The sequence below is a fragment of the Neomonachus schauinslandi genome, chromosome 10, assembly GCF_002201575.2.
Source record: "Neomonachus schauinslandi chromosome 10, ASM220157v2, whole genome shotgun sequence".
NCBI classification, from domain to species: Eukaryota; Metazoa; Chordata; class Mammalia; order Carnivora; family Phocidae; genus Neomonachus; species Neomonachus schauinslandi.
In genome coordinates, this window is record NC_058412.1 from 72104207 (window position 1) to 72126664 (window position 22458).

The 22458-nt window shown below is 57.8% G+C and overlaps 1 protein-coding gene across 1 annotated transcript in view; it reads right to left on the bottom strand.

Moving 5' to 3' along the window:
• The window catches only part of TTC7A (tetratricopeptide repeat domain 7A), a 117498-nt gene that overhangs the window by 25743 nt on the left and 69297 nt on the right, over positions 1-22458 (bottom strand). Inside the window, exons 12-16 of the mRNA XM_044918903.1 lie at positions 20957-21074; positions 19848-19905; positions 18669-18741; positions 16759-16919; positions 1699-1815 (exon numbers count right to left, since the gene is read on the bottom strand). Of these exons, the coding sequence (XP_044774838.1) occupies positions 1699-1815; positions 16759-16919; positions 18669-18741; positions 19848-19905; positions 20957-21074 (527 nt within the window). The remainder of the gene's footprint in view (positions 1-1698; positions 1816-16758; positions 16920-18668; positions 18742-19847; positions 19906-20956; positions 21075-22458) is intronic.

Consider the following 22458-nt stretch of genomic DNA (forward strand, 5'->3'; position numbering starts at 1 on the left):
CAGGCTGTGGATTCTGGCCTCTGGCCTCAGCTGCCCCACACCAGATTTCATAAGTCCTAGTTTCTGCTCTGTGGCTCCAGGTTCAGAAAGAATGCCCCCCTTCCAGGGAAAGCCAAGAGGATATAGGATCCCGCCCTCTGGTCCTAGCAACTTGACTCCAGATAGCTGGCCCGGCTGAGCCCTACCCCGCCCTGGGTGGGGAGCTATGGGAGGTTCCCCAAAAGAGGTGCCTAGGGAACCTAGGAGGAGCTCCACTGGGCCCTCATATCAGAGATGAGTGTGTGGGTGGTGACTTAAAATGACCCCAGCGTGAACCTACAGCCCCAGGCTCTGTGAGAACAGATCTGCTGCCTGGACGGGAGGCACAGGGCAGGGGCCCACATGCCGGGAGACAGGGCTGCAGCTCAGAGGGGCCCTGCCAAGACCACCTGGATGAGCAGGCAACCCGCCATCCAGCCAAGAGGAAAGTCCCTGCCACCTCCAAGGACAGCTCCTCTCCGTAAGGGGAGCCAGACTGTAGACCTGCCCAAGTGGCTGCAGCCAGTGAGCGGCTGAGCAAGGAGCATCTCAGGGCAGGTCCCCCTCACACCAGAGTCTGGGCCTCACCCACACACCACCCAGCGGCCAGACAGCTCCCCATTTCCTTTCTGAAAAGTCCCTCAGCCCAGAGCCTCCTTCTGGCAGCTTCCACTCACTGGGTCCTGCTCTGCCCTAGAATCCCAGGCCTTTCAAAGGCCTTCAAAGAGAGGCAGACCCAACTTTGCCCAAGGGTTTTAACCCCGTTGGATTACCGCGGGGCCTCCTCTGGCAATTTCACCATTAGAGAGACATGCCTCTGGGGACTGGGAAAGCCTTCTGGGCTCCCAGAGTCCCTGTGAAAATGCAAACACATCTACCAGAGGGGGATCTTCTGGGAGATGACACAGCTAGCAATTTCAGGGAAGGGGAGGGGGTGAGCACCAGGGGAGCAGGACAATGCAGTGCAACCAACCTGCCTGGCACAAGACTCTTTCCTGCTTTGGGCTGCAGTGTCTGAGGGGATTTGAGCAAAGACTTTCAGCAGCTTCAACCTGGACAAGAGTGCCTCGTCTGGCCCAGGAAAAACCTGGAGCCCAGGCTGGGGACTGGGGTAGGAGACACGATGCGTGGAGACGGTGGGTGAGTTGGGGGTGAGGTGAGGAGGTGGGGCAGGCCCTTCAGGAACTCAGCTTCCTCTTCCTCTTCTAGATTCCAAATGGAGCCAGGAAGAAGCGCCGGGCTCAGAAGGGCTGGGACTCAGGGTCCCAGGTTCAAGCCCCAGCACGACCTTTTACCAGGTGAGTGACCCTGGCAAATTCTAGAAGGTCTCGGAGCCTTAGTTTCCCTCCTGGGCTGAAAATAAAGTCTGACAGCATTTTAAGATATGAGCGGCCATCCCAGCGCCTGGCCCAGACGCTCAATAATGACTTCCTTCCTACCCCTCTGAACTTCTGCTTCCTGAGCAGCGTCTTTCTGTCCTCACAGAGGATTGTCAAAACGTTAAAATTAGCCTACGGATGTAAACGGCCCCAGAAGCAGCAGGTAGCACACTCTGATTCAAATACCGTCACCAGCCCCAGGCATCATGGCCACTCGGCTGTGGGCTGTTGCCTCGGCAGCCGCCACCCGCCAGTGCCGCCATCCACCCTGGCAACCCCAGGGATGATGACAGCCACTCACCCCATCTGGGAGAAGCTGTACAGCGTCTGCCACAGCCGCAGCATTTGTCTGCAGGTCACGAGGGCTTCCTCCGGGCCTTTCAGTACCTGCTCCAGCTTCACCTTGGTGAACATCAGGCTGCGGGGCGGGACAGTAGCAGTTAGCATGAGCCTGGCTTTCCTCCTAGGCCGGGACCCAAGGGATTCTGCCCCACCATTCTGCCGGTCCCCCTCATCCACTTGGCCTCCGGTCGTAGACCCTCCTGCCCCAGCCTCTGAAGCACTGTCAAGCGTGGCTACGAGTCTTCTTTGTTCTTCCTTCCCACACCCACAGTATGCACCGTCCTCAATGAACATGTAGCCATCCTTGTATTTGCACGCCCCACAGGGCCCCAGTGGGCCCTGTATACCAGAGACAAACCCAAAAGGCAACTCTTAATCAAGGCAAGAAGCTAAGCAAGGAACTGGCAAAGAAATGTCCCCTAAGGGCAGCACACAGTAAGTGCTCAATTAACATCTCCTCAATTGAACTGCAGACTGTTTCCTGACCCTGGATACATGAGGACAGTCATGTGCTACTTTATCAAAGAATTCTTCACTGGATTTCCGAAAATAGCCAGCTCCCCTTATATGTGCAATAGGATTAAAGTGCCACCAGATCCTATCCGGTCACCATTGAGAACACAGTCACTCTGTAAAGGGAGAGAGCAACCTCACAGTCTCTTTTAACCAGAAAACTGAGAGTCCTCTGAGGTCAGGATGGTGTGGGATGTGGGGATGTGGCCCCGATGGGGGCTGGGAGGAGAGGGAAGGGGCCGGCCCCCCCAGAAGGCAGGACCACAGGATGGGGGCCGACTACTTCCTCTCTCTGCCCTGGACACAGGGAGACCATCAGAACACTGCTCATCAGAACCAGGGTGGGGGGCCTGGGCATCCTGCCATGCCAGGTTTTGGCCCTTCAGTTGTCGGGGAGTACTGGGGTCCCGGGGGAGGGAGGGTCAATGCAGCTGGGGACACTCAGGAAATTCAAGGCAGTGGCGGTTTACTAACAGCTATGGAAGTCCTGCATTCTTTATACCGTGGGTCCTACCAGGCGCGCTGATGCACACCAGCTGCCTGGGCAGCAGTGAACTTGGCTGAACCGCTGAGGCCCAAATAAGGCTGTGACTCCGGTTCTCACTGGGTGGTGAGCAGTGAGACCCTTTCATCCTGGCATCGCTGTTGGACAAACGCACGTGACTGTCAGGCCCTGTACTTGATCGCTGCCTGGTGGTTCTGCTGGCCCATGCGAGCCTGGCACACAGGCCCTCACAGAGGCTGAGTCCTGCATCCACACAGCGCGCATCCTGTGATCTGAGGCTGCAGACACCGTACGGGGAGGCCAGCCTCTGATTGGGAGCTTTCCCCTCTGACCTTCTCCCTTACTCGGAGCCCCACCCCCCGCCCTCCAGCCTCACCTCTCCATGTTCATCCCCCACTCAAGTCTGACCTTAATTCCACCTTCCCAGACGCTCAGGACGCCTTGTGCCCTTCTTAAAACATCTGCTAATGAATTGCCCAGCTGGCCTACAAAGTCCTGAGGGTAGAAAGCATGGTCCCCACAGCATGGACCTCACAGGCCTGGGCAGGAATGTGGTCTCTGCATCCTGGTGGGCAGCTGCTGGGGAAAACGGGCCCTGCCATCCCTACTCTCCCTTCCTGGATTCTCGAAGGGTCCCAACACTCTGTAAGTATTAGGAGCCTCTGCTTTAGGAATCTGGAATAGAAGACACAATTTCAGCCTTCAAGGTAACCACTGGTGCTAAAAATGACAAAAGTGCCCAGATAATCAGGTGATCACAGGTGGTAATCAGGTGGATCAGATTCAATGCAGGGAAGGTAGAGATAAGAGATCTTGCTGGGGCTGGTGTGTGATGAAAAGGAGGGTGGGGTGGGGCAGGGTTGGGAGTTGGGGGAGAGAGGTGAAGAGTTGGGAAGGGGCGGGGAACCAGACGCTGGAGCAGCTGCTGATGAGGAGTGAAAACCCCTTCCCGCAGACACGGGGAATATCCAGGCTCAAGTCAAGTCAAGAACATCTAGGCAGGGCCACTCAGGGCTGGGCTAGGCTGCTTCCTGGGACAGTTTCCCAGGCAGCCCAGCCCAGGAGCACTCCCCTGGCACTCCATCTCCCCCGACATGCCTCCTCTTCAGCTCCTCTCTGCTAGGCCCCTTCCCCCTCCTGCTCCCTGTGTCCCAGAGAGCCAGCATGAGCGGCAGACCCGACCACACCATGCACCTAGAAGTGGCTGCAAGCTGAGCTGGCAGACAGTGACTTCTACCAACACAGGCTGTTATCCTCGCGGCTGCTGACATTCCATTACCGTGAGTGACCCAGCGTGGAATTTCTCAACCAAAGCACATCCTTTCTGGGCTGGGGCAAGCACTCCAACAGGCAGTCACCCTCTGGTCGGATCCTTTGCTCCCGGATCCTGGATCCTGGGAGGCTCCAGATTAGCTCCTGAGATTTCCTTAGTCTCACAGCTGAGCACTGCCAAGAGGGATCTTCCTCAACAAAGAAACCTGCCCGGACTGTCCATGACATCAATCCAAATGCTTCTGTGCAGCGACCTTCCATTCCTGCCACTCCTCCCGATGCCCTTGGGCGCCCGGGTGCCACTCATATGGGTATTAGCAGCAACCTGAACTGGGGGACAGGCTCCTAGACTCATCCGTGCCCTGCTGCACGTCATCGCCCTTGCTGGGGACACACCCTTCCCCTCCAGCTTCCGGCCAGCTCCTAAGCAGAGGTCACCCTCGGACCTTCTGTATGTCCCCATGGGGGCTGTACACACACCCCTCCAGGATACTCTTCACTATGGCGGACTTGGTCATCTGCACACCTGCTGGCATGCCTCTAGTTCACCACTGGGCTCCCTCCCCTCCCCTCCCCACCTCTGTCGAAGTACAGGCTCCCTCTCTATCCTGTGTGCCGGGATGCACGGGGGGCCTGGTTCTTCCCACAACAGTACGAGAAGGCTGGCCGAGCGCTGGTGGGCCACTGTGGCCGGTGGGCAACACTTCCCAGCCCACGCAACACACCGGAGCCTCACCGAACACGATGCTTCCGGGCAGGGCTTCGGGGAAGCTGCTGGCCATGGGGGCCGGGGGATGCGGGGGGCGAGCCTGGGCTCCCCACCCCTTCAACCAGCCCAGCCCCTGGCAGGCCTGTGTCATACCGAATGAATCTAAAACATCATTTGAAGAAAAGATTCTGAGACTTTAAAAAAACCCACTGTCTTAATTCAGTGGTTCTAGTCCTCCTCAGAGAAGCCCCAGCATGACCACCGCTGCCCTTCTCTGAATAGTCAGGAGTCTTTACTTGGCACTTAATTACATAATCTGTATCTCTAGATATTATCTATTTATGTACATTATCTATATACTCATCTTTTTGCCACATAGGCTTATGAGTTTAATCACAAAGATACATTCCTATCGAGCATTTTTAAATTCAGATAATCTAGAAACAGTCTGTGGCCAGTCCTGCCTACAGATGGGAAAACCACCATCTATTCTGTCCTGTGTCCTGCCACGCATCCCCACATGGATGGCAGGGACTCGTCGGCCAGGGCCCTGCTTCCCGCCACGTCAGGGTCCTCCCCGCCTCTCCAGGGCCCGGCACAGAGGTGAGCACGCAGTGTCTGCTTAGTTCTGTGAAGATGTGTGTTGGTACGATCATCTGGCCACATTCAGGGTCTCGCAATCCGTGTTAAATCTGATTTCTGACACCACCACTTCCCACTGCTGGGTCCTGCTTAGGAAGGAGGGGAGGAATCTGCTCGATGCCGCATCACTGCAGAGTGGGTTATGGTGTCTCACAATGAGCAAAGTGCTGGCCGAGTCCATTCTTAGCTGTCTGGAAGCCAAGTCTTTCAGGGCCTGGGGAGGAGCAGGGGGAGTTCTGGGCAGGACGTGAAGGCGTCTGGCTCCTTAGGACTCGGGGTCTTCATCGAGGAGGACAGTCACCCGGGCAGAGCCAAAAGCACAACCAAGGAGTGTCCCTGAGACTGGAAGGCCTGGGATATGGGCCCCTATGGGCCCTCTCACACCCTGACGAGAGCCATTCTGGGAGAGGGACGGCCACACCACTGACCCTGCATGGTGATGTCGTTCAGAGTGGATGCACACGGGCCCAGAGTGAGAAACCCGAGCCAAAGTCCCAGCTCCACTGTCACTCAGCAGGGCATGTCACAGGTTCCAGTGAAATAGGAGTGATGTCTCCCACCAGATGAACTGCAATGACCTAAACACAGCCGCTGAGAAACGCACAGCTGCACTCAGTCCTCAAGCACAGGCCGGCCCTGAGGCTGGGGAAAGGGACTCCTGCTCCCAAACTGCAGGCCTAGCAGACCCGGCAAAGCGGTTTCTAGGCCTCGTGCCTTGGAAGGCTCTCAGAAAGCCCCCGACCTCTGGGGCCTGTTTGGCAAGGCAGGCGGTCCTCCTCGTGGCTCCTGGGGCTGAAGAAGGGTGTGGTGGAGGGGGTGGATGCAGGCCCAGCCGACTAAGCCCAGGTGAAGCAGCCGTGGCCGTAACCCCCTCTTGCGGGCACTTTCCTGTTTGTTAAGCTGTGGAGGCCCGTGTGGAATAAACACCGAGGTCTTACAGGACTGAGGGCCCTTCCCACGCCTTGCATCCGAAGGCAGATGTGAAAGTGAGTGTTCTCTCTGGGGAAGAGGAAGGAGCAAGAGTCCATGTAAACACACCATGTGCTCTGTCCCACCCCAGGGGGGAGGCTGCTAGGGCTACCGAAGGAGTCCTGGGTCCTGGATTCCACAGTTCCGTCCAATCGAAGTGGCATGTGCACCCTGGTCCTCGTAGGGAGGCCCAGTGAGGCCACAAGGCCACTCTCCAGGAGCTCACGCCCTCCCTAAGAATACCACCAGAGCTTGGGTAGTCCACTCTGGCCACCTCATGCCCAGGTTCGGGGCTCCCTCAGCCACCGTCCCCACCACACACTCATCCACCGCGTGCTCTGGTCAAGGCGGGGACCTGCCACCTCCTGCGTCACCTGCACTGTCCAGCACCCTGGGGGCACAGGCAGGCACTCGGCCCACCTGAACAGGACCAGCCCCTGCTAGACCATGAAGCACCTCAGCCTTGCACAGTCTTTCTGCCTCTGGGTCAGCCCTCCTCCTGGGGGGGAGGGAAGACGCAGACCAGCGAGGCCGGAGTCTCTGTGTGTTCCCACACAGCATCTTTGCCCATCTGCCCAGCCACTCGGGCCAGGGGCTGACGGAGGACGTTCTTGGGGGATGCACGGTCTGCCTGGCATCTGCCACCTCTTCCTCCTCCCTCGTGTCCTGGGCCCTGCCTGGCCCCTGGCCCTGGGGCAGGATCAGCCTGCTAATTATTTGTCAAAAGGATTAAGATTTGGAGCCATTCCCACCTGAGGCAAAGACAGATCATTTTTTCCCCCTGCCATAAAGAGATATCTTAGGGTGCACATCCTCAAAACTGGGTGAACATGAGCCCTTCCAAAAAAAAATATTTGTGAAAAAGAATTATTTAGTAAATAGGGGATATTTTTGGGAAGATGGCTGGAGCTAAGCAAGCACTGTCTAGGGGTCACAGGTCATCCTGTCCATTTCCCCCTTTCCAGGAGCCTCGGATCATTCTCTCCTGCGTCCCCTCCCTGGCTGCCCCCCACAGCACCCAGCTCCTGGTGCTAGGGGAGTATGTGAGGAGCAGAGGCGGCTGCAGGGAAGGGCCTGGGCTGTGTGGGGCGCAAGCACAATGGGTCCACATTTTCCCTTTCCTCTTCCTGGAAACGGCTCCCTATAAAATCACGCAGCACAGGGGCGCCTGGGTGGCTCAGTCGTTAAGCGTCTGCCTTCGGCTCAGGTCATGATCCCGGGGTCCTGGGATCGAGCCCCGCGTCGGGCTCCCTGCTCCGCGGGAAGCCTGCTTCTCCCTCTCCCACTCCCCCGGCTTGTGTTCCCTCTCTCGCTGTGTCTCTCTCTGTCAAATAAATAAAATCTTTAAAAAAAAAAAAAAAAATCACGCAGCACATGCAGTAAACGCCTGAGCGCAGCCACCTCCGGCCCGTGGCTCACTCCCCAGCAAACGGGACCTGGTGCTGAAACAGCCGTGGGCACCAGACAAAAGCAGGTACACACCCAGGCCCCGGCACCGTCCGGTCACGGCACCACCCAGGAAGGCCTGCTGGGAGGACTAAGGGCGACAGAGCCCTAGAAAGGCAGCCCCGGCGCACAGCCACCCCACAAGCCAGGTCTCCCCAGCCCACGCCATCACTGAGCGTCTTCCCTAGCAGACCCTGTGTCCGGTGGGGACGTCTTTCTTATCTTTGCATCCCCAGCGACGGACCTAACGTCACTCAACAAATGTTGAAGAACAGAAGGAGTTTGAGCCACAAGGGAGCTGCGGGAGAAGTCCAAGGAAGAGAGGCTGCAGTGTCCCGTGGAACTGTCCATTCTTCCTGGTCCCACCAGCCCCACGCGTCTGGCTCCTGGGCATCCTGGGAGCCCCCACGTGGGGGAGGGGATGGCGACAGGTGTGGCAAATGCACCCAAGGGGGAATTATCTCTTTAAAGGACAGTAATTAGTAATTCCGCCTGATGGCTGTGCCGTGCTGTTTTAATGAAGAGTTCTATTTTTACAGAAAACACATAATTGAGTGAAAAAGCAGGCTATTCTTTGAGTCAGGCGGCCACGCCTCTGTAAAGTCTAACTTCCCAGGGCCGGGAGGCCAGAGCCTGCACACCGCACGGGGAAACACAAGGAGTGGGCCCCATCCTCCGCGCCCCGCATCCGACAGGCTCCGCGTCGGATGACCCAAGTTCAAACCCCGGTTTCCCCTTCTTCTAGCCATGGGGCCTCCAGGGCAAGTCCTTTTACCTTCTCAGAACTTTAGTTTTGTATCCGTAAAATGGGAATGACAGTATCTGTACACCCGGGGGTGGGGGTGGGGGTGGGGCTCTTCTGTGGGAAAAAATGTGCAGAAAGGCCTAGCGGGGGGCTCGCACTTCATAAAGTGCCCAATCCAGGTTTGCCCCACTTGCCATCATTTACCCAGGCCTGATCGTGTACAGCTGCTTACTTATGCCCTCCTGTGTAAAATGGGAGTAACGGGGGGCGGTTGTTCTTCCTCCCCGGGTCCCTGAGGAGATGAGGACTTAAAGCTTGTGGGGTGTCCAGAGTAGTGCCTGCCACCAAGAGCAAGCACCGGGCGTACTGCTCTCTTATTATCATCAAAGCTCATGGGGTTCAAGCTTCTCAGGGCTGTTCAGCCTGCCTGCCACCTGGCTTGGGTTCTAGCCCCCGCTCTCTGCCCTGTACCAGCTGTCTGGCCTTGAGATACCATCTAGCTTTTAGCTTTCCCAGTTTTTTCAAGGAGGGCTGTAAAGAGCAGAAAATAAACACACCCAAGCAAGAAAACAGGGTAAGTGGAGTGAAGGCTGTAAGACGCCAACATCTGTGTGGGGTTCCTCCTTCCCCCCAGAGCAACGAACTAAACCACTCCCACGGTCTACCCGTCGGAGGGTCTACTGGGGTGCGCTGGGCGTCCAGCCGTGGGGCCCCCGCAGGGAGGAGGCGGGAGCCGGGCGTAGGCCACGGTCTCTGCTCCAAAGGGGAAGTTCAAACAGTGTATCTAAGGCAATCAGGAAACAAACCAGAAGAGAATCCAGTGCTCAATTGAGTAGTTCAGGTTTCAGTTTTGACCAACCGGGATGAGGGGTGGGAGGCTTCTAGGCAAAGTGGAACGGGTGGGCTGGCCCAGCAGGGGTGACAGCTTGGAGCCGGTGCGGACGCCCCACCCCTAGTATGGGATGGGGGCAAGGAAGGAGCAGGCCACCCCCTCACCCCCATTCAGGCTGGAGTCATCTGGCTCCAACACCTGGCTCTACCCAGTGGCCCAGGAAGCCAGGCAGGTGCAGGGTGATACGCGTCGCACACACTCCTCCAAATTCCACGCCTTTGGGAGACTCCACCAGGGAAAATAACTGGTTAAACTCACACACGTGCTCTTTGAGGGTCTTATTTTAAAGTGACTCCAACAGGTGACCTCCCTGAAAGGCAGAAGGCCAGAGTGAAGCCCAGCTGTCTCACCTTCCTAGAGACTAACCCCCAACATGGAAGCGACCCTGACGGCGGCTCTTAGCCCTAAAAACCAATGATTTCCCCTTGAGTCTGGAGCATTAACTGACCTATGTTCCCTCATCTTTTGAGGCTCACACTGATCCACCACCTCTTAATGAATTCATTCAAAATGAACTAACTTTGAGGTATGAAACATCAACAGCCAGCAAGCTTCTGCTTCCAGAAATGAGCCACTCCTTGCTTCAAAGGCCCTGCCCCGCCTGGAGAACAGCCTCAGGGCATTTCTGAGAGCAAGCCTGCACCTAAGCACGCCTGTGGCCGGATGGATGGCTAGGCATTCTTATCTGTGCTGACCCACGGCTGACCCAGCAGGCCTCCAGGCCCTGCTTCCTTCAGCTGCCGCCTACCTCAGTTATCTCCAGCTGACTCTCCAAACACAAACGCAGGATCTTGACAGATAAGAATACAAACCCTGCAGAGCCTTTCCATGACCATTCAGGAACTTCCAGAGAGAAGGTCTAGGTAGAAGAAAGGTAGGGTCCCAGCCTGGTGTAAATCACTGAGAAGCAAACACCTTGGTCTTGATCTGTAACCTCTGCCCAGTGAGCAGAACCCTGGGGGACCCAAAGACCACCCACTGCAGAGGGGAGGCCAGCCCTGCCTCATGGGCAAGAATGTCCTCTCTCCCTGGGGCGGAAAGGCTTTGTCTTGGGGCTGGGCCGCAGTGCCTGCCTCCCGCAAATGTTGTAGGCTGGGAGATGAGGGAGTGAGGATCAGGAAACAAAGAGCTAAAATCACTTCAAAACAAATTAAGAATAACTTTGGGAAAAAAAACAAAAACAAAAAACACTGCAAATAATACCTTCCTTTCCTTCTCTTCCTGAAACCAAACAAGCTGGGTCATCAACCCTCCTGTCTGAGCATAAGCAGACTGGCAGGGGGAGACCGAGGCCCCCGACTGTAGTGTCCCACGGAGCAAGATCACAGGAGGCTCCACAGAACAACCAGCAAAGGGAAATGCTGAATGTCAAACCAGCTTAGCTGATGAGGAACTGACCTTTGGGGAAGAAAGCGTTGGTGCCAGTCATTCTGCCGGGCTTAGCACTTCCCTCAGCCCCAGGGCCTGCAAGTTTAACCCCTGGCTCCTGTCCTCACGGTGGGGGGGCTGTTCGAGCCAGACATGTGTAACGAATCCGGCAAAGTGATAAACTATGTTTGTGCTAATACCTTCGATTCCAGCCCCCTCACTGGAGTGTGGGTGTTGGTATTTTAAGTGTCTTTTTGATCTACTACAAGTCCTTAATAAGAGCCATCCAATAAACACACTGGGTTTAAGTCAGAAATGTTAACACAGTCCCGGGACTCCGATCCTTCTGCCTAGTGGAAGGCACCAACAGAAATAACCTGAGAAAAAGGTGAGGCAGGCCAGGTAGATCAGAGAGGTGCCCTTGAGGCCACAGTTAGCCTCAGCCAGAACCACCCAAGGTCTGGCCCCAGCTCAGCCTAGTTATCAGCTCGAACATTTTCCAAAACAGCCAAGGTTTCCTGGGGGAGATGGCTGTGCGACAGTCTGTTTACACACGGCGAGTTCCAGCTTGCAGAGAGGGCCGTATTATTCCTGCGCTGGGGGCTCTGACACACCATCCCCTAGGATCTCCCAAGTCCCACGGGACCTGGGCTGGGCTGAGCCGGGCGGAAACTCCCGCAAGGGCCTAATGGGACCCCCAGGGTGGGGCGGGAGGAGGTGGTCTTGCCAGTTGCCTCCGCTGCCACCCGCCAGTCTACCCGTGGTCTGGGTTTTTCAAAACCAGTCTGGCCGGCTGCCAGGTCTGGGTGGGGGCAGTGACTGACAGACTGGTTACTGGAAAGCTCCCATCATGAAGCCTAGGAATTTTGTTTGGTTACCATGGTGACCTTCACTACAAGCGCACTGACTAAAGCACAAGGAATCTGTTACCTAAAACCAGGGCCCCTGGAGCCCCAGCTTCAGAAGCCATGCTTATCAGTGGCCTGTTCCCCTTGACCCCATACCCCTGCCCCCCACCGCCACCCCGAGCCTCCCAGCTGCGTTCCGTGGCCAGGACTAGCACAGGCAGCCCGGAGCTAACACAGGACGAGACCACGCACATTCCGGCCCACGGGGCCTGGCTTGGACACCGGCTCTAAATAGGGAGTTTGCTGCCCCCCTGAGGCCCCCTGCAGGCCGGCCAGCACATGTGTCCAGGACTTGGTGGGAAGCCCTCAGGATCTCAGGACGCTGCGCAACGTGTCTGGTTGCCCCCGTGCCAAGTTCACACTGTCCCCACGGGGCCGTCGGTCTCTGCCTCATCACGTTTCTGCCTTTTAAACCCAAGCTCCGTTAACTAAAGGTCATCCCGCAGCACTCAAATCAAGATTGTCTTTGCTTTGCTTTCTAATCCCTGAATTTAGGGGGATTTTCAGAAGTTGAGCTCCACAAGGGCTGGGTTTTTCTCCAGCAGTGTTCAGCCTGCCTGGCGGAACGGTGGCCTCCTGTGCAGCTAAGGAGCTCCCACACCTGTCACGGGGCTTGCCGCCTCTGCCCGCGCCTCCCGGGCCTCGCACGAACGGCGCCCTCCCCCAGCTCTGCGCCCACTACGCAGCCCACCCTCGGGTCCCACGCGGCTGGTGCGCTGCCTTCCAGACCCCTCCACACTGCCGCCCTCGAACACGCTTCTAAGCCCACCGCCAGACCTTCTTTTGTCTGAGTCTCGCCACAGGCCTTGGAGGCAGAGGCAGGTAGGGCAGATGTCAGGGTGTGGCATTTGGGCAAGCCGCTGGAGGTGGCACAGGTGAGAGACACAACGACCGGGAGGGCAGGAGCCCCACTGTGACCCTCACATGGAGAGAAGCTCACATGGAAAGGGCTCCATTCCGCCCACTGGCCGCCCCCCCCGGGCCCCGTGCCAGACCCCCTCCTCCCTCGACACTGGCCTTTCAGCCTCTTCCTTCACTAAGACAGCCGCTGGGAGCCAATGCACGACAAGAGCCGCTGAAAAGCCTCAGCCCCTCAGAGCAGCCTTCAGGGCCAGGGTGGGGGGGGGGGGGGCTCCCGGTGGCATACAGACCTCGGGCTCGCACATGGAGACCTCGCTGGGGACACGGAGGCCAGGCTGAAGGGGGATGGATTTTGTTTTGCGGCCATGGTGTTTACTGGCCCAGCTGGTGAACTATCTGCTGTGGCAACAGCTGGAGCCTCACGCCACTTGTTCCGGCGCGGGGAGCGGCTAGAGAAGCAGGGCGCAGTCTCCGTGGAAGAGCGGTGACATTTTTCAGTGATCCCTGGCCAGTAACAGGCTCAGTGACCTTTCCTGCTAATCCACACGTTTCTGTACTCTGCCGTCCCATCTGTGGGGAACCAGTCGTGCCTTATTCGCAAAGAGCCGTGATCACGCTCTATGGTCACTCCGACAGAGCTGTGGTCAGGGGATTTTCCACACCCCCTCCCAACCTCCTGTATATATGTATTGTTTTTAAGGGTTGATTTTTTTTTTTTTTTTTTTAAAGATAGCAGAAGGGGCGCCTGGGTGGCTCAGTCATTAAGCGTCTGCCTTCGGCTCAGGTCATGATCCCAGGGTCCTGGGATCGAGCCCCACATAGGGCTCTCTACTCAGCGGGAAGCCTGCTTCTCCCTCTCCCACTCCCCCTGCTTGTGTTCCCTCTCTCGCTGTCTCTCTCTCTGTCAAATAAATAAAATCTTTAAAAAAAATAAAATAAAGATAGCAGCAATGTATTGTCTCACAGTTTAGGAGGCCAGTCGCGCCCTTATTTATTTTTAGTTAGTTCTGTAGCCTTTTGGGCCTGGCTTCAATCAGGACAGGGGTCCTCATGGCCCTGGAGGGGAGGGGCTCACGGTGGCTTCGAGATAAAGAATCTGCCACTGCTTCTCTATCCCTACTGTCCCCACATGGGCAGACTTTGCAGAGTGAGGCACCACGGAGAATGGGATGCTCTGGTCCCCTTTCTGCAGTGACACAAAACAGAAGAACCCTAGGGCTGGGACTCAAACTCTTTCCCACCTTGGGCTCAGACCTCAGAGAGGTCTCCCTGCTGCCAGCCCCATGGCCCGAGCTCCTGACGCCCTAGCAGTGACCTTGTGGTGTCTGGATGGGGCAGCTCTGTTCTCATGCAGAACCTGCCCCTTCAGAAGGCTCCTGCTAGCAGAAATAGGGACACAGGTGACACAGAGGAGCACAGTTATCCTACAAATTGACCACGAACACAGTCTGCACTGAAGAGGGGCTTGTCACCTGTTTTGGGTTTAGGGTTCCATAGAGGATCTGGTGAAAGCCATCTCCCTGGACCCAGGCGCATAGGCACAACTGTTAGGGTTCAGGTCTAGGCATTCTTGGAGGCCCAGAAGCCCACCCATGGGCCTCACAAGGGGGAGTCACCAACCTCGGCAAGGACCACCTCTCCCCACCCCCCACGAAGACACTTCCAGCGAGTGAAGCATCTCCTTGTGAAGGAGTCAGCCCCTGAGTGAGGTGGGGCAGGAGGGAGGGAGCACCCTTGAGGGGAAGGGCACACACACTACCGACAAGGGGGAGGAAGACTGGGGAGAAGGGGGCTTCCTCACCCAGCCCAGGAGCCCAGGAGGCACCTCCCCTGAGGTGGGCTGGGGGTTGAGGGAGAGCCAGAGCGCTGCCCTCCAGACCCAACACTCCTTCCTTCCCCACAAGCTGTGGGCTTCAAGCAGATTTTCAAAAAGTGCCGTTAGCCTCCCCACATCAGGCCAGGGGACGTGATTCTGCCAGCAGAAAGCATTCGGCCCAAAATTAGGAAGAGACACTGCAGCAAGATGCCAGGCGCTGGAATGGGAGGCTCCTTGCTGGGACTGGGGGCCCGAGGAAGAGCCAGGTGGGCAGCATGAGAATCCCCTGCCCCATTTCCATCAGGACAGCTCTGTTCCCCTCTGCTCCCAGATAGTCTCCACTGGCAGGTAACATTGCACTTGGGAAAAGGACTGGCTGGTCAAACAACATCTGATGGCAGGCCCAGCCTCTCTTTCTTGGGACACACACTCTGACCTGGGGCAGGGCCAGAACCCCTCCCCACTCTAGGAGTCTAAGATTTTCCTCCGCACAGTTTTTGTTTCCATCAAAGCCTAACTGACAATAGAGTAAACATACACACACACACACGTGCATCCACACACACACATGCACACTCATGGCTGGCAGCAGTAGGTCAGACTCTGCCTGACAGTCATGAGAGTGGAGCTTGGGAAAAAGCCAGGTAACTGGTACTGGGAGAGGAGGACCTTTGTCCTGTGTATATTTTCACTAGAAGTAAAAAAAAAAAAAAACTTCTACACAGTAGGTGTTGCTGTATTGTGCTTGGGATTAATGAGACAAGGGAACTCATCTCTTGTCCACACACACTATTTTATGTTTTAGTATTCCCTAAACTACATGCCTTTACAAGGGAACTGATTTCAATTTTAGTAATCTCCCAAATGCAGGGCTGAGGCCAAGAGTCGGGGCCATCTCCTGAATGTAAATGGGCTCTGTTGAGTTGGCCACGCATCAGCTCTGCTTACACCTGGCTGTGGGCACCTGAGCCCCACCTGAGACAGGACGGCAGAGGACAGGAAGGGTCAGGAGTCAGGGTGCTGTGGGCAGAGGCTCAGTGTGGACTAGGAGAAGCAGGGCTGACCTGCAGGGGGAATGCCGCCCTTGGCTTTATTCACTGGGGCCTGCTCTTCAGTGGGGCACACTGGGGAGCTTACCATAAGGGCTCTCTGCTGCTCCCAAAACACCCTTCTTAGCCTTGGTGAGGACAAAGTCATCCTGTAAGGTCTGCAGGCAAAGCTACCCATGGCATCCTCTGAAGGAGGCCAACGGCACAGGAAAGCCAGCTCTGTCCCCGATGAGCTAGGGACGGACAGAGGCAGATGCCCAGGCTCCGCACATGAAGGGAGGAACCTCCTTGGGCTGGGATAATTGCAGCTTCCCTTTATCACCTAACACGGCTGTGGGGCCCACCAATTTCCCCTGATGCTTTGTGAGTCCCCCTCCAGGGAGCCAGCACCATGCTTCTTTCTGCTCTCTGAAGCAAGACAGCCCCTGGCTGGCTCTAAATAGCCCTTCTTCAGGCCCGAAGGGGGAATATGGTGGGAATGGGGGTGCTCAGGGGCCCCTCATCCTGGGCTCACAGGGATCAGAGAAACAAGGTCTATTATACCCAGTGTCACATGCCTTGGGGGAAGAGGGCAGAAATCCAAAGATGACAAACCTCCTCATTCCCTCCTGCAGAGCAACGCACCCTCCTGCCTCATCTGGCCCAGCACGGCTCTTGTTCCCCAGTGTCCTGGTTGGGTGGCAGTGGGTCCTCCATGTAATAGGTGGGGGCAGGAAAGTCTCATCCTACCACACCCACCATGGCCTGGGCCAAATGCAGCGTGAACCCTGCTCTAAAGAGAGGGGCATCTAGGCAGTGTGGCCTGGTGGGGGGGATGTGGAGTTGCTGAGGATGGAGGGAGAGGCCAGGACTGCTCTGGAAGGAGAGAACCCCTTTCCCCAATGCCCGTGGCCTGCTTGGAGGCAGGGAGATGGCTCACCTGGCCTCCGCCAGCCCAGCCAGCGTTAGAAGCTCATCCTTGGCTGGCTGTGCCAGGGTTATGATTAAGTTACACAAGTTAGTGTCTCCATGTGGCTCAGATGCAGAGCCCAGGGCGGGGTGGAAGCAGCTCGAGCATGTGCACTTGAACACAGTCTCCTCTGTGGTCCACGTAGCCCCCGTGGGGCCCGCAGCTGCTGCACAGAGCTCGCCACTCCCCGCTGGCGCCTCCTGGCACTCAACGCCAGAGCCCTTCTCTGACCCCACGGGGCCTTGCCCCACCTTGACCCTCCAGCCAGGGGGTGTGCATGCAGTAGGCACTTAATCAGTGTGTGGCAGGGTGGGGGTGTGCAAGGGCACCCGTCTGTGGCAGGCCAGCCCCCAGCCGTGTCCACAGGAAACTCACTTGAAGTTCTCGGGATACTCCGTGATGGCCATGTTGACCACGTCCAGGGCATGCTGGTAGTGCTTCTGGGCCGAGAAGAGGAGCGCCAGCAGGTGGAGAGCGTTGGCATCATCCCGGCACACTTTCAGGGCCTCCTGCAGCTGCTCCATGGCGCTGGAGATCTGCCCGAGAAGACTGCCAGCTTAGTGACCTTCTCCAAGGCCCAACCTTCCCCCCCAGGATCCTGGGGGGCGGGGCTGGTGCTCTGACGAGAAAACACAGCCCTAAGTACCATGGTGAGAGGGATCTGCTGTCCCAAGTCAGGCTCGGGCAGCCAGCTGCTGCTCGGGGGTAAAGAGGAGCAGGTTTATGGTGCAGCACAGAGGATCTGGGTGGATGCGGGGCTCTATGGAGGCCACCCAGGTCCCTGTGTGCAGACCTAGAGGTGGCCTCTCCTCCGCACCTGTGCATGTAGGGATGGAGGCTGACACACAAACGCCTCTTCCGACCCAGAGGCCCACCGTGGCCAGAGCTTCGGCTCTGGGGTCAGGTGGGGGCATGGATGCCAGCCCTGCCACTTCCTAGCTGGAGCCTTCGGGTGACCTCTCTGAGCTGCAGTTCTTAGCTATAACATGAGGAGGACGGTCCTGCCTGTGCCAGTGGCCGCGAGGGCAAGATGACGTAAGAGAACGTTCTGCACAGTCCTGCACGTGTGTGAGACGTGCCTGTCCCTCCTCAAGCCCCCAGAGCCCAGGCAGCCGTGGAGCAGTAAGACGCTCCCTTCTCATCCTGAGGGCTGTGTTCTCTCATGCCCTCAGGGCTGGAGACTTCCTCGGCTCCTGCAACTCTCTCCACATCGGGGCCCTATCCTGCCAGGAACCTCGGGAGTCTCTTCTAGAAAGTCTTGCTCCTTACCACACCTCAGACATGGGCCGCCCGTGCTCCCCGAGGGGGCCTATGGTGCAGGCCAGCTGGGGCCTTCGGTCCCTGGCCCGCTCTCCCCCCAGCCTCTGCGCACACGGTGAGGCCTAGCGCCAGGCCCGGACTCCGCCCACGGGAACCTCCTTTTATGGAAAGTTCAAGGAAAGGGAAGGAAGCCAGGTTACCGTGGCCACTGGTTCAGCTTGCCCGTGATTCTGCAGGGTGAAGCCCATTATCCTGGGCCGAGTATCCAAACTCACAGCTGTCATTACTCAGCTGTCACGTGCTCTGAGCAGGATAGGCTGGCGGCTATCAGACTCAGGTGGGCCAGGTCTAGCTGAGAGCCCATGCAAGGGTCCTCAGCTCCCTGGGGCTCCCAAGATCTGGGGTCCCCCAGGAAACTGAGTGCCAGGCTCCACTGGCCTGGCCCCGCCATCTCTCTGGGAGGACAGACACCATTCATCAGAGGTGGCTGAATAATTCAAGATTTTAAAAAATGTATCACCGAAGGTTTATCATGAAGTTGATTGGCAAGAGAAGGACCGATGCTTTTATAGAGGGCTAAAAATAAAGTGCTCTCAGGTATTTGCGCCTGTGTTCTTTGGAACACCAGAGCAGAGTGATGTTCTTTGGGGAGAGTGGCAGAGAGGTTCCAAGGGCCTCACCCCGGACCTGGAAGTCAGGAGCCCCATGGGGAAAGCTTGGTGGAAGGTGAGGACATAAATGCTTCCTGCGGTCACTCAGCAACTTCTCAGGAGACCGAACTCTTCAAGGGGGCCTGAGGGCAGAGAATAATCCCTTCCTGTGTGCCCACCATGGGCTTTACCATATTTTCTGACTCAATCCTTACTGGGTCCCTCGGAGGTGCAGTACGAAGGTGCTCACTCAACAGACAAGAAAACAGGGACTCAGAGAGGTCAAGTCCCTTGCAAAGGGTCACGTGGCTGAGCAAAGCAGGAGCAGCTCCACAGCCCTCAGGGACCTGGGAGTTAGGAAATGTGACAACCCACCTGGCGGACGAGGGCCAGCTGCAGGGAGACATAGAGGATGACTTGGGGGTCACCGGGCGCCAGCTGCTGGGCTCTGTATGGGGAGAGTGACAGGTCAGTGAGCAAGGACTGAGCACCCGCTGTGTGACGTGGGCCTCCAGCTTGCCAGCCCTCTGCTGGGTGCTGCAGGGCGGTATGTCGGGGGTTCTCAGAGGGTGCCCGGCGGAGGAGGATGGCGGCAGCAGCCCGTGGGCGGCAGGCTCCAGGAGAGCTGGCTGAGGCCCTGTGGTGGCCTTGTACAGAGCCTGGAGCCTGACCTCCCCACCCTAAGACAGAAGGGAACACTCCTGCAGGTTGAGGGACTGGGAATGGCCTCTCTGGGAGAGAAGCCTTGGGAATGAAGTGCTGGCTCTTGGTAGCTCAGTGGGGACTGGCCCTGATGGGACTCTGTTACCTCCCTGGGTTCAGGAACAACCTGCCCCAGAGAGGGGTTGGATGTGCTAATATGTTCCCATAAAGATGGCACAAGGAGTCTAGGGCAGGCCCCAAGCCAGCAGCTTCCACAGCAGTATTCGGGGGGAGTAAGACCCACAGGGCTCAGAGGGCAGAGCCCTGCGTTGGGCCAGAGGAGCGGGCGGAAGGATGCTCAGGTGGGGCCCAAGGCTATGGAGGAGGCAGGGGCTTAGCAAGGATGGGTCTGAGGGAGGGAGGGAGGGCCACCACAGGGGAGGGGCTTCTCTGGCATCCCTTCCCTCCTTCCCTCCAGGACCCTGGCTGCCAGGAAATCTCTGTGAGGACTGGTGTGGGGAGTCCTCACAGGCCTCAAGTCAGAGAGGGGCTGGCAGGAGGCAAACACCAATTTTGAGCCCCTGCTATGCTTAAGGCACATACACAAGGTGCTTTTCTAGCTTTGTCTCACAGAATTCTCACAACAATCATGGGCTCTGATTCCCACGTTAGAGTGCTGAGCTCCAGAGGGGAGGGGCTGAGCCTGGGGGCACCCTACCATCACAGAAGGCTCAGCCTGCCCACCCAACCCCAAAGGCCTGTCCCTGCTTCCCGCGGGAGCTCTCAGAGCCCTGGTTTCCTGTCAATAAAATGGGGCCAGAAACCTTCATTCTGCCTCCAGCAGAGGGTCCAGGAAGATAAAGCGCGTGAATGTGCCACCTGGTGCCTCTGCTGGGCCGGGGCCCGCCTCACCTCTCCAGGGTCTGCAACGCTTTCCGGTGCAACTCATCTTGCTTGGATTTCAGAGTCGCTGCAGGAGACAAGACGGAGACAGAGCCATGAGGGCTTGCTGAAGGGCTGCGGACCCAGCCCTGCCCCATCCCGGGGACACAAGCTCTGCAGGGAGAGGCCCGATGAGGGCCCTATCTGGCAAATGCTTGCACTCAAGCAGCTCTGGACTACTGCCGCCCACCACCCTCATCACTGGGGGAGGGTGTGGGGTGTCCGCTTGGCCCCAGCTTCCCAGCATGTGTCTTGGCACACCAGCTCCTTCCATTCCTTTGCCTTCTTTGCTACCTGAGCCTTGAGAGAGGCTCCATGGGCTGATGCCTGCCTCCTTGGGCTTACTTACCCACAGGCCTCCTCTTTTTTAACCATTTTTACAATTTTTCAGTGTTAAATTTTAAGGGCAGGCATTTGAAGCCTTAGCTGCACACGGAACCACCTGGTAAGCTTTAAAATGACTGTCACCCAGGTCCCAGCCCAGCCCTGGTCAGATTACTCTTCCAGGTTTAGTCTGCACGGGACCCCATCGCTCCCCTGCCTGCAAGCACACAGAAGTAGGTGGGCTGCCTCAGTGCTGGGGGGCCACGCGGCTGAGCTGGCAGGCTTCGGGAAAGGATGCCAGGCTCAGGGCAGGAAGAGTGGAACCCAGCCTCCAAGCACAAGTATAAATTAAACCGACTGTGTACCCAGCACTGTGCCATGTGTCAAGGGAAGTTTAAAAGACCCCAGAAGGACACAGCAGTGCTGAGGGTAAGAGCAAAACAGGATAAAGACACTGTGGGACCCGGGCGGGCAGCATATTACAGACTGCGAGCACACAGGAGTTCCAGAGGAGGGGATCAGCTCTGCTGAGGGGCTGGGGCTGGGCCTTGAAGGGTGCGTCCACGAAGAGGGCATGTGTGAGAGTGATGAAGGCTGGGTAAAAGAGTGGAAATGGGACTGAGGGGTGTGTGAGTGTGTGTACTCACTGGAGATGTGCCAGGCGAGGGGGGGTGGGCACTGGTGGGACGAGATACCCGAGAGGCCACCGGAAAGCCTAAGCCCCCCAAGCAGAGGCTCCGGACCCTGGCACTCACCGTCAGTGGCCTGCAAGCTGTATGTGAGGCCCAGTGCCAGGTAGCCCTTGGCAAGGAACTCCCCGGCTTCCTCCCCGAGGTCGATCACCACCATGGCAAAGCGCTCTGCCTCCTCCAGCTGCAAAGAGGAGAGGCGCAGGTCACTGGGAGGGCCTTCCCGGCCTCGGCATGCAGGCCGCTCAGTCACCAGCCTGGGACACTCGGGACTGCAATTCCTCATGTGTGGGCAGCGTGACCAGAGGCCAGGTGGCTTGTCTGAGACACACCGCCACTAAGTGGAAGAAATCAGGCTGTTTCCTCTGTCAGCGACTCCCTGGACCTCTTCCCTGTAACCCAAGGGCCTGGGCTCAGCGTCACAGGGTACGGCCTCTCACAGGGAAAAGCTTCCCTCTCCCGAGACAGCCTAGCTCCCTAGAGCTTACTCTGCCACGAGCAGGGACCCAGGGCCAGGCCAGTCTGTGACAGCTCCTTTCACCATCTGGCTTCTGTCTGCGCCTGCCCTGTGCAGCAGAGAGAGGGAAGCCAGGGCCGGGGGATGGGCAGGGCCCTGGGCCTGGGTCTTGGGGACACCGCCAACCCTGCAGAATGGGTGGGCTGCCACTCTGGCTCTGTCTGTGAGCTCGCGCCCGGACACGGGGAGCTCATACTTCTCAGGGGAAAAAGGCCCGAGGTTGTTTTTGTCCTGGGAGCAGGAAGAACTGCTCCAGTTGGAAAGGGACCAACCGATGCAGGTCACGTGGGCACACGCCATCACACGTGTCACGTGACACGAAGAGGGGCACGCACAAGGCAGTCCTCACGAGCCGTCTAGGGTACCCACAGCGGTCAGGCCGGTCAGGGAGCGGGAGACAGCTGGGGGGTCTCCGCCGCGCCCACGCACGGCCCACAGGCCTCTAAGGGCCCAGGAACGTCGTCCGTCCCTGTGCCTGTGTACTGACATCAGTGCCACTGAGAACCAAGACTGGCACCACCCCACAGTTAGGGGGCCGAAAGCCCCACTGCCACCCAGACGTCACAGTCACGGCCCCCTGTGAGGGGCATCTTGCCCCCGGCAGAGGCCCATCAAGGAGCTACATTCAACCGGGGAGTGAGATTCAGACCCAAGTCGGCTTCTGGCATTCACGCCAGGGTGGCTCCTGCCCCGCTCTTGTCCTTGCCACCCCATCCTGGCAGGAGAGGGGCAGCTCTGCGCATCTTGTGGCCTGACCACTGGCCACAGCCGGGGCGCCGGTGGCCCCTCCATCCCTGGAATGCGGAGCTGAGACCCTGAGACAGAGGCCATCAGCGGAGGGGAGCTGGGTAAGCCTGCCCTCTGCGCACAGCCAGGGGAAGCTCCATTTAGGAAAAGGGCTCAAGGAGCAGAGATCCCACTGTGCCCGGAAGGGAAGCAATAGAACCCAAACACAAGGAAGCAGAGCATGTGAGCTGACAGCCCAGACAGAGATGGCGGGGGGGGGGGGGGGGGGGGCGCCCCCCCCGGCGGCCCCCCCCCCCCCCCCCCC